Below are 12,457 nucleotides of genomic sequence, written 5' to 3' on the forward strand. Positions count from 1 at the left end.
ATGCCCTGGTAACTTTCTCTCTTTCTCTGTCTCTCTCCCTCTCTGTGTATCTCTGTCTCTTGCTGTTTTTGTCTGTCTTTCTCTTTCTATCACTGTCTCTGGGTCTGTTTTTCTGTCTTTCTTTCTGTCTCCATCACTGTCTCTATCGCTCTTTGTCTGTCTTTTTCTCTTTGTCTCTCTCTCCATCACTGTCGTGTCAGTTTTTCTGTCTCTATCACTGTCTTTCTCTCCATCACTGTCTCTTTCTGTTTTTCTGTTTGTCTCACTCTGAGTTTTTGGCTGCCTAAGCCACAGGGATCTTCCCTGGTCACACTCCCCACCAGAAGTATTCTTCCTTGATTCTCGATTTCCTCGTTGACAAACTAGGAGGGGGAGTTGGACCAAATGATTTCTGCGTTCCCTTTCAGCTTTACCATTCTGTTGTAAAATCCTTTCAGCCTTGACATTCTGTTTTGTGCTCCCTCTCAGTTTTGATGATTTTATGTTCTAAGATCCTTTCCAGTTTTGAGATTGTGTTTTCTGTTTGACTCCAGTAATAATACAATCACCAAGGGGCAGCTAAGTGCCTCAGTGGATAGAAAAGCAAGCCTGAAGATGGGAGGTCTTGGGTTCAGATACTTCCTAGCTGTGTGACCCTGGGTAAGCCACTTAACTTCCATTGCCTAGTCCTTATAGCTGCCTTCTGCCTTCTGAATGAATACACAGTATTGATTCTAAGATAGAAGGTAAGGGTTTTTAAAAAATATAATAATAATGCAATCACTTCCTGAGACAGTCTTCATCTCCCAACTCTAGTGGGAAAACCATAGAATCATAGGATCATCTATTTAGAGCAGAAGGAATTTTAGGTCATCCAGGACACTGTCCTCTTTCGCCAGATGGGGAAATTGAAGCCTAGAGAGGTTGTGTGACTTGTGAGATTCATAGATCGTCACTGAAGTGAAGATGAACCTTGTAGCTGAGAGGTTGGGTTCTTGGATTCTTAAGTTTGAGGCTACTACCTCATTAACCAAAGACGGGGAGGAAAACATGATTTAACCAGGTCCAGACCTAACCAGGGACCTAAGCTAAATGAACCCACAGCCAATGCTGATAAATAGGTGTTGGATCTAAATTGGAGATATTGCATATAGCTGGGATACCAGGATAGACTTCATGGAGGAAATGATCATCTGAACTAGAACTTGAAATAAGAGGATTTCACCAAATATATATGAGAGGATACACTGGTGTGTGTATGGGGGGAGAGGAGGAGGGAATTCCCTACACAAATCCATGTCATCAGGGGAGTCCATTGGAACATAAAATGTGACACAGAGAATAATTTGGAATAAAAAAGGAAAGGCAGGTTGGAATAAGAGAGTGGAGAGCTTTAAATGCCAGGCTGAGGAAGTCATATTTTACCAGAAGGGGAATTAGAAGCTTTGGGAGATTTCTGAGCAGGGAAGGAGTGTGATTAGATCTATCCACAGCATTCTATGTGTTGCTGAAATCATAATGACAGAGGTATAAAAAATGTTAAAAGATCACTGAGTGTATATAAAGAATAACGATCACTTTATTGCTAGTATTTAACTCAGTCCTTTAGTGAAAAGGGTATTAGATATCACCCTTGCACACACAAAAAAAATGAAAGCAGAGAGGCTAAAAAAATTGTTCTATAATATCACATTTTTAGATATGACAGTAATAATAATTATGATCATCTGCCCAATTCTTTTATTCCAGTGCTCCAGAGCTAAGTAGTGCATTTTCCTGCCTCCTATGAAAATGTATTGGGGGGGGGGGGGAGAGAGAGGCAGTTTCTGATATTCCAGCTTTGAATCTAGGAAACAGAACCATAAAGAGTAACATGGGAGGCAGGGAAGGACCCCTGAGGGTCGCAGGAACACAGGATGGGTCTGTGGTTTTACCATGGTGGGGAACACCTAGCTTAACTGACCAAGCTTGTGCAACTCATCTGTAACTTAGAAAATCACAAGGAGCACCCATCAGGTAAGGCTTACTCTGGATCACATAGCCAGAATGGAGAGGGTGTCACCCTCAAATCCACGCCTTCCTGATCTGAAGGCAGCCCTTGAAACACAAAGCCACACTGCCTCCTAAAAGGAGGAAGATTAATGAGAATAATGAGACTGAAAGAAGTGACTCTACATATGGGTATGTGTTCTGCGAAGTCATCTCATTCCTTTGGAAACAGTAATTCTTTCAGGTCACAAAGGCCCTCTGTGGCCACTTACCTGCTTTTGGGATCACATCCTCATAAGTAGGGGTCTTGCATTCTGTGCTGAATTTGGAATGAAGATCTACTTGCTAGGAGTTAGCTGTGTGACCTCAGTAAGCTCCGTCTTCTCTCTGGGTCTCAGTTTCCTTCCCATGTAAAATAAGAAGGCTGACCCGCTCTAGATGATGCTTCAGGTCCCTTTGCACTGTAAATTCTCTAATAATAAATGCTTGTGGACTGATTGATTGTTCTTTGGCAAGGGGACTTAAGTATTGGCCTGGAGCCTGTGACAGCCATCTGAGCTTGGCCTGAAGAGGGTACACATGGTCATTCACCACCAGGGGGACAGAGAGCTGCTGACAGGGGAGAGGGAGGTGTATTTTGTTGCCCTGTTCAATTTTCAGTCAGCTTTTATGGGTTATGAACATTCTCCATCCACCTCCACCCTTATCCCTAGCCCTCCCGATGGGAAACCAGTATTATTGTCATTTTCTTTCACACACACACACACACACACACACACACACACACACACACACACAGGTGCAGGGAAAAAAAATCATTTGCAGATCGAGGCCCAGATTCAAACACCAAGACGCTAATTGCATGTATTCCCTTTATTGAACTGTACTAGTTATTGCAATCAGATTAAGTCACATTTAAAAAGCAGACCATCCAGTTGCACTGAAACCGATTATATTCATTACATAGTTTTAATCACTGTCCGGTGAACTGGCAAATCCAATCAAAGCATTAGTCTTTAATTAAAAAATTAAAAAGGAATATTCAGACGATAGCCAAGCAATCACATCACAATGCACAATTACCTAGGATTGCAATTAAAAAGGAGTTTAACAAAGCAACAATAAAAGAAAGAAAGAAAAGAAAGAACAGAAAAAAAATCACAGCTAACCTTTTTTTAATTTTTTTTTTAGGGGGGAAACTATCAATATAATACAGGAAGCAACGAAGGACAACAGCACCAAAAAGCGATCTCTCTAACGCTAGAAACGTAGTCTGCCGCGGAAGCTCTCAAAGTATACTAGCTAAAGCGGGACAATAAAAAATACTGAGCATGGAATACTTTTAATCTCTTCCATTAATATTCATTTCCAGCTGCTTATAATAGCAGCGCCTCATGGCCAAATCATTAGAGTTTTACATCTGGGTTGCAAATGACACTTTGATTGGATGTAATGCTCAAATGGCCCTCCCCACTGTGTCTCCGTCAAGTCTTCTGCAGAGAGGAGTCCTGTAGTGCCAGAAGCTCACTGCGCGTGCTGGCTCAACGTGTGGTTCTGGAAACACGAGAAAAGGAGACACGCATGAGGGGCAGAATAATAGAAAGCATGTCCATACCCTCCTACTCAGTGCCATTTATGCGGAGCGCCGCATAAAAGCTTCTCAATTATTACCAAACAAAATGTAATAAAGAAAAAGGACTCGTAAGTAACGGCTGCCAATCCAGCACATTCGCTTTGTACTCGGAGATCTGTTAATGCTGGCACAGACCTGGGCGCCTTCTCGCCCTCTCTTTCTCTCTCTCTCTCTTTTTGAGACCAGTCAAGTACGACCATCGGGACATGAATACTCTGAGAGAAGAGGCAACGTCAGGGGAGGGAAGAGACATTAAAAGGGCCCCCCTTTTCCCCTCCTTGGGAATTATCTTTGCTGTAACAATTAAGAGGAAAATAAATCTCTTATCACCTTGAGACCTCCCCGCCACATTTCCCTTTTTATTCTCCCGGTAGTGGCTCCGAGGGCTGGCAGGGAGAAGCACCAGATTGCGCCCTGCACTTCTCAATCCAAGAAACACTTCAGCAGTTGCAGCCGAGCTGTACCCACAGCACAGAAACCATTGGCGTGTCACCCTGAAGGAAAAGCACTTTTTAAAGGATGGGGAGCCTTGGCTGTGGGGCTTGGTAAACAACCCCTGTGCTTGGGCTCTCCGCATTCGAGCAGGGCTGTAACCAGCACCTGCCATCCCAGAATCGCGTCGACTCGAGGAGGGAAGTATTACGATCCGGTCATGCTGCTTTGTGCCAGAGAGAAATAAATCATGATGTAATTTAGGAGCCGGGTTTTGGAGCCTTCAACCAAACGGCTTCTACTTCCTTGGGGGAATGGTGCCTCCCCACCCAGCACCGGGAGGAAGCTCCATCAGGGGCAGAAGCACAGCCCCTCATAGATGGTAACCAGGTCCTATTTGGACCAAGAAGGGACCTAACCTGGCCCCATTGGCCTCGGAGAAGTCTACAAAATGAAGAGGGAATCCGTTTTACCTATTCCCTTGTTCGAAGTACAATCTGGTGCTTTACCCTTTCAGAAATCATCTATTTGGAATCAATGAATTATCCTTGTCAAAAAGGGCTTTAGCAGTCATCTGGTTCACCCCCTTTCATTTTACAGAAGAAGAAACTGAGACCCGGGGAAGGAGAGTGACTTCCCTGTGATCCCACAGCTTGTCGGCAGATCCGGGATTCCTGCCACACATCCAGGTCTTTTTGCACTCATTTACATTATACTACTTATAAAAATGTCTAGGTTGATGTTATAAATCTCACAGAAACAGGAAGGAGAAAGAAGCAAAAGCCTCTCGGTTCTAGAGGACTTTGCAGGACTACCATAATGGCATCCATCTAATGATAACTGTCTTGTGAAAATAGTTAACGCATGAATCTCCATTCATGGGCCAGGACACTCCAGGTAGCCCTGACCCCATTTACAGCCCGGGTAGTTTCCAGAGCATGCAGCGCCACCAACTGACCACCAGGTGTCAGAAGTGGTGTTGAGTTCCTAAAGCTTGCTCTAAGTTCTTCAGCACAGGAGAAACTCTAGACAATTTGAACAGAGGAACATGGGATCCTCTATCTAGAGCAGAAACGGCCCTCTTGAAGCCAGGTAGTTCACTAGCCCCTCATTTTACAAGAGAAGAAACTGCGGTCCAAGCAGTTTAGGTGACATACCCAAGAAAACACTGGTATTAAGCACCTGCAACTTTCAATCCACAACCAGGACCTTAGATAAAATAATGTGCTTTATCTGGAAAACACTAACTAGAATTAGTGTGTGGTACTCATTTGTCTTTTTAAAAACCTGATCACCCATGGCAGAACTATAAAATATTCGAGCTGGATGGGATCTAAAGGACTAATAGTTTAACTGCTCATTTTACAGAGCTGGAAATGAAGACCCCAGGAGGGGAAGTCCCCTTGGTTGGTTGGTGGCAAGGCCAGAATTCTAAATGAGCAGGCTAGAATTAGAATAGACCTCAAATTAGAGTTCTGAGCCCCAGCACCAACACTAATGAAAGGAGTTTGCACAATTCATTTTCCCTTCTATGCATTTGAGTTTCTCCCTCTAAAAATTCAGGAGGCTGGATTAGATGTTCTCCAATGACTTCTTTGGTTTTTAAATCCCATGATCTTCACTTTGGCCAAGTGCATCTTCTAGTCCTCCAAAGACAAAGAGGCAACATAATCATGACACATGCTTTATGGGCTAAACTGGATTATTATTTAGGGGGAATATATGAACATGCCTCTTCAATCCAGAACCCAAATTCATCTTCTGAAAGAACCAGATTACAGGGGAACCTGGAAACTCAATTTCCTTTTTCATAATTCCATTTTTGCAGATAAGAAGATCCTGCGATTTACTGGTCAGCTAAGAACCAGCATCTCCAAACAAAGGGCATATGGAGAGGGGAGAGAAGAAAGTCACTAAATAGAATTATTACTGTAAATGGATTATTGGCCCCGTTGACAAACTGCTCCAACATAATTAAAAAGCTTGACCTCACCCCCCCTCCCGATGGGAAACTGAGGGGTGGGTTGTTTTGGGTAAGGAACAGGGGGTGTGTGTGTGCACATATACACATATATCAGGGGGTTCAGTGGGGAAAAATGAAAAAAATCCCAATCTACTTTTGGTCCTCTCCTTGTTCTCCAGCTTGCTTTTAGCTCAGTGCAACAATGACCATTCCACTCTCACTTTGTTAGGATTCTATTTTTAGGTTGTGCAGAATACCAGTAATAATAATAAAGGCAAAGGGACCACAAGTTCGCCATAGTGGGATCGAATCCTGGCCCCGCCGTGCCAGAACGGACTCATCCTCATTTTGGTGGTGTCATTTAGGAAATAATGCACCATCAGCACTGGATCCAGGGCGCACACTCCACTGGCAGGAAACATGATTTCAAACCTGTGTGGCTCTAGCATTGATTGCAAGAGGCAGGTCAATAAAGGAATGGTATGTGGCTTTAAATCTGATAATGAAGCTCTCAGAGTGAAGCCTCTCCTGCCCACAAGCATGCTGGGCCCACAGCTGATGGAGGAGGAGGATGTGCTGGCACCATTCGGGGTGAGCAGGAGCACAAAAGTGACCTCACCGTTCCCCTATTCTTACCCTTTCCACCTCAATCAACACAGATATGCCAGCTCCATCCTGCTTCCGTACCTTTGCTCATGCTGTTCCCTCTACCTAGAAAGCTCTCCTCTCTTTGTCTATCCAAAGCCTACCTAGCATCCCTCATCATCTTGTTCAAGACTCTGGAAAACCTGTTTCAGGGGCTGGTCATGGCCAGTCACAGATGCTGTTGTTTCCTGAAGAAAGCACGGATCTTTCTGCTTCAGCACTCCCACAATCTATGCTTTCAGAGGTGCTTGGCAGAAGTACTCGATGACTTAAAGGACAATCTTTGAGGGTGACGGTGGTCGAAACAATTCCCCACACTGTAGCTAGTGTCGGGATGAGACTCTTCACACTTCCAAAGACTGGTCCTCAGACAACAGATACAGAGTCTATCGCCCTGCCTGTAGTGGAATGGATGCTTTCCAGTCTGATAGGAGCTGCCAGAAAATGTGCCCCACTGGCCTGCTCTTTGCAAACCCTTTATTACCTCCACACCGCAGTGAGGCGATGGATGAGAGAATTTGAGTGGATGCAGGTCTATCTTTAAAACATACATACATACATACACTATGTATATAACATACACAAAAAAGAAATGCCCACATGCACACACACAAGATTTAGCACTCGTAAAGAGATGAGAGGTTGAGTTTAATCTCTGGAATTTTACAGAAAAGAAAGAGGAGGACCAAAGAAGGAGGATGACTTGCCCAGGATGACATAGGGAATAAGAAAAGGGCAGAGCCAAGATTTAAATTCCAGTCTTCAGAATCCAAAGATGGCTAACAAATTGCATCATGCCATGGATTAGCTTTCCTGCTACAGACCTAAGTTGTGGCTTCCCAATAATTAGCATTTCACAAGAAGGGAGTAGAGTAAGGATATAGGGGAATTTCTTAAATCCTTTTCTTTATCCCAATCTTATGAAATTACTAAAATGGAAATAATACATTTCATTTTATATAGTATATTAAAAAAACCTTTGGTGTCATTCATTAGAGTGAACTCCCATTGTGGGAATTTCTTCTACCAATGCAAATACTGAAATGGGACACTGAGTTAGCTAAGTGACTTGCCCAGGGGGTCATCAGGATCAATAAAACCAAAGTCTTCCTGACTCTTTTTACACCCAGAGACAGAGGTGGAAAGAGAAGGGAGGAAGGGAGAAAGACAGAGAGAGAGAGAGACCAAGAAACAGAGACAAACAATAAGACAGGGGAAGGGGGAAAAACTGAGAGAAAAAGAGGGAACAGAGATCAAAGATGTTCGGAGTAACTTCCTGGAAAAGTGCAAATACCACCTCTGAAATTTACTGTCTATATGATTTAGGGCACAAGATATATGGCCTCTAAGACCCTTTTCAGTTTTAGATTTATCATCTAGTCCAACTCTCTTATTTTATACATGGAGAAACTGAGGTCCAGAAGAAGAAAAGTGAGTAATTTGGTGCTTGGTTCTCTATCTATAAATTAATGAGCCTGGAAGCAGCCATGGTTCTGAATTCAAGGGTCCTGGATCCAAACCCCACATAAGATACTTAAGACAAGTATGGCCTGGGACAAATCCGGCCTTCATCCCCCCGCCCCCACCCCGATTGTAAAATGAAGGGAAATGGCCTGAATGGACTCAGGGATTCCTTCTGGTTCTTCATTGTAATCCCATGAATTCAGTTCTCACTTGCTTCCTTGGCATGGAGGCAAGGAGCATGGACCAAACATCTGGAGAACAGGATATAAAAGTAGATGGTGGCATCTTTTAAACTGGATCCTCTTCCCTAGAAGTCCATAAACAAGATACAGGAAAAGAGCAGCTGGAAGCTCCAAATGCTAGTTACTTCTCCTTCTTGCTGAGATCCTAAGTGAGGCCCAGGGCACAAGGTGAGAAACAAAGAGAAAGAGAAGACCCACTCGTTGTCCTCACGGGGCTCCAAGGCTAGCTGGGGAGAAGAGACTTACCCACACAAAGAACATTTAAACAAGACAACAAAGCACTGTGTGCTTTCGTGACAAAATTAGTGGGGTAGGCCCTGCGTGTCCCCCAAATAAGTGCAAGTCTTTGTCGAAACTTACTAAGGCAAGAGAAGGCCTGCCAGGCAGGCTCAGGAATTGGCGTAGGCTCCCACACAGGGTGGGAGTGTGGGTTGGAGGGACGAAAAGTGCCCCTTGTCATCCAGGGCCTCCCAATTACCCAAACACCTGTGCTAAGTAACTCCTCGCTGATCGGCTGAAAATTCACACAGTTCAATAACCCTAAAAGAAGCTGCAGCTCCTTCCCCCCACGGCTTCGAGCTACAGTATGAGGGATATAGGGGAACTTAATCAAGCCTTCTTAAAGGGCTCCTTCCACCCGGCATGGTTCTCACAAGGGCATTTTGGCTTAATGTCTATTTCTCTGTTTACACCCGTGCTATATTTAGCCCTTTCAGAGAAGGAGGAAAATCGGTTTTTAAAGACGCTACCGACACCGAAACCGAACACTTCCTGGCCTCCTAAAGGCCCCGGAGGGGAAAGGGAGGGGGCTGGCGGTGGAGGAAGGCCCACTTTGAGGCTGGCATTCACGCCAGGGCTCTCCCTGCCTGCCAGCAAGTCACAGGTGTACGACAGAGGAGCAGGTGAATAAAATAAAACAGCAAAGGTGGGGAGGGGGATGGAGAGGGAGGGGAGGAGATGATGGTTTGAGGCCATAATCCATCCAGTCTGTAGGGTAATTGTGCATCTGCTGTGGATCGAGGTATTTGGTACAAGCCTGTTCTGGAGACAGACTGCCTCGGAAAGCCATGCTCACGCACCCCAGGACCATATGTTAGAGATGGGTGAAGGGACACCATGGGGAGGCTGGCAGGCCACTCTGGATGCCAACAGAAGCCATGAGCATCCTCGGGAGGCAAGACCCCATCTGGGATTGAGAGAAGAGATGAAGAAATTGCTCTTTTTTCACCCTCTGCAGCCAAGACTAAGAGGAACCGCTCGCTTTGTGCTGTACTTGCTCAAAATACTTTCTGAGCCCCCACTCTGTGCTGAGCAGTGAGGGATACAAAGATAAATATAGGACGGTTCCTACCTGGAAGGAGCTCACAGGCCAGTAGCTGGATTCTCTTCCCCTAGAACAACCTGGAAGCTTAAAGCCAGGGAGATAGAAGGATGTGTTGGCCAACACAGTGGTTACCTCTTCTAGGAAGCTGTCTATGGCCTATCCCACCCACTTCAAGACATTCTCTACACATATATTTGTTAGCATATTACTTTCAATGTTTTTCTAGTTTTGGGGGGACATATATTCATTAGCATATTGCTTTTACATTTTTCTAATTTGGGGGGGGGGTGACACAATGCCTTAGTCCTATAACTAAAGTGTAAACTCCCTGAAGTCAGAGACCATGGCTCCTTTGTGCTTGAGAAACATTACTTCGTTATTGTTCAATCATGTCAGATTCTTTGTGACCCCGTAAAATACAGCACGTCAGGCCCTTCTATCCTCAACTATCTCTATGTCCAAGTTCATGTTGGTTTTTTTCCTATCGATCTACTTATCTTCTGCCATGCCCTTTTCCTTTTGTCTTCAACCTTTCTTGACATCAAGGTCTTTAAAAGAGTCCTGTCTTCTCATTCTAAATATTAATTTAGTGAAAGTATACATTGGTGAAGACTGGTGATATTTGAATAATAATTCACAATTCTCAAACTACTTTCCTCCCAACAGCCCTGTGAATTAGGAAACACAAGTATCACCCCCATCTTACAAAAAAGAATACTGCCTTTTTTCCTCTTTCCAAGGACAAGAAAAGCACCTTGAGGCCAGGGCTGGGTATTCTTCTACTCTAGTTTTCTCCCCTTAGCCCAGGGTTGAACTCTCAGAAGAGAATGGAGACTGGAGACATGCCCAAACTAACTGATCCCAGCCCCTCCTAGAAATCTCATGAGCAGAGAGGGAAAAGTATTACCAAGAACCACATAAGCAGTAGTGAAGGCTGAAAATGCTACGAGTGGTGTTGCTAAAATCTTCCTACGTTATAGACTGACATGTTGATAATCATAACGATGTCCATTACTTACTATATTTTTTTCTTTCCAAGGACTACCACACTAGCATGTCAGGAAGGCTTGAGAATCTTCCCCCTCCCATTTTGGCTTCTTCCCTACATCCCCTGACATTGTGGTTCTCCAAGCTTGTTCTTAGATCTAACCTATGTTCCATTTCTACCTTCCACCAAACCACCATTTCCATCTCTCCAGGACGATCATAGAAAGGGATATTTCAAGATGGATGGGTCTCAGGGTGGCCCCTGTTGGGGTGAGAATTATGAGATCAGAAATTTAGAACTGGAATGGAACTTACAAATGATCTAGTTTTATCAACTCACTTGACACTTGAGGAAACTAAGACCCAGAGACTAAATGACTTGTCAAAGGCCACACTGGCAGTTCAAGGATTTGAAGCTTAAGTTCTCTCACTCCCGATTCAGTTTTCTTTCAACTGGACCACCTTGCCTTAACCTGCAAAGCCCACCCCTTCATGGTGCTTTCTGGGCTGAAGGCTGGGAAAACCAGAACAAAGCTCTGCTTGCCTGACTGCTCAAATACATGGCAAGACAACATCAAACCTGAATACCCAACACGCTTGCTTCCCAAAAGGCCCTTTTTCTTCTAAGTAGAATATAAACATCTTGAAGGCAGCGAACGCTCTCTTCTGTGTCCTCATGAGACACCTAACATGGTATAGGACACACAAGATGTTATTTTGCTGATGTGGCCTTAAAGAACTGACAGCTATGCTTTTTCCTTGCTTGGACAGACAACTTAGATTCAGATCTTGACATTTATTTACTAGCTTGGTTCATTGTTAATTGTGGGCAAATCACAGGATCATAGACTATCAAGCTCTAAATTACCTCAAAGATCACCAAAAGTTTAAACCCCTCATTTGAAGATGGAAAACTAAGGCCTCAACAAGGAAAATACTCTTGTCACAAAATTATATAACTTCATCTCTATTTCCTTATCTATAGAGAGATATTGTCTAACTCAGAGACTTGTATATTACCTAACTCTTAAACACCATAGGAAAATCCATTATACTTTTAAGGCTTGCAAAGCACTTTACATAACATTATCTGATGTGATCCTTACAATAAATAACCTTGTGCTATTCTTATCCTCATTTTACAAATGAGGAAACTGAGGAAGAGAGTTTAAGTAACCTATTTAGGGTCACAGAGCTAAGTGTCTGAGATGAGATCTAAACTTGAGTCTTCCCAATTTCAAGTCAGACAGTCTGCTAGAAGTAACCTATGTATAAATGAGAGTTGTCATCATTGTCACAAGTCCTATTTCAAGGGGCAGACAAACCACCACTCTGTATTTCCTTCCCCCAGCCCCTGCCTGCCTCCTTCTCTAGACCTTCATATGGTTCCAGGAGCTTGAGAGTTCTAGCTCCATCAGAGAGACCTTTTTTTTGGCCACCTTGACTTTATAAAGAAATTACTTCAGCAAAGGACATGGGCTGGACCCCACCTCAAGCCACAGGGGGATTAGTATAGTAGTATTCCCTATTGGGAGTTTGGGATTGTGAAGAAGAACATGAATCTGTAATTAGTACCAGACAAGCCCTGACGGTGATAGGTTCTTATGGTAAATCATGACCCAAAAAGGAGAGGAAACCAGATGAAAAGAAGATGAATGGGATAGCCCACCTATTCTCATTTCTTCTCTTTCTCCTCCTTTTTTCCCTTCTTCCTTCCTTCTTCCTCTCCCTCCCCATTTCCTTGGGTTGTAAGGATGGGCAGCTTTCTTCCCTTTTCTGCTGTGTGGTGCAGAGGAAAA

General features: G+C 43.9%; 1 protein-coding gene across 4 annotated transcripts in view; it reads right to left on the minus strand.

The window, feature by feature from the left end:
• Positions 1 to 2,826: 2,826 nt before the first annotated feature.
• ZNF423 (zinc finger protein 423) overlaps positions 2,827 to 12,457 on the minus strand; it is a 441,008-nt gene continuing 431,377 nt past the window's right edge. For all 4 annotated transcript variants that reach the window (XM_007474837.2, XM_016424091.2, XM_016424089.2 and 1 more), the window contains one exon: positions 2,827 to 3,522. In XM_007474837.2, coding sequence (XP_007474899.1) covers positions 3,493 to 3,522 — 30 coding nt within the window. In that variant the 3' untranslated portion in view covers positions 2,827 to 3,492. The remainder of the gene's footprint in view (positions 3,523 to 12,457) is intronic.

The sequence above is a fragment of the Monodelphis domestica genome, chromosome 1 (assembly GCF_027887165.1).
Source record: "Monodelphis domestica isolate mMonDom1 chromosome 1, mMonDom1.pri, whole genome shotgun sequence".
NCBI lineage: Eukaryota > Metazoa > Chordata > Mammalia > Didelphimorphia > Didelphidae > Monodelphis > Monodelphis domestica.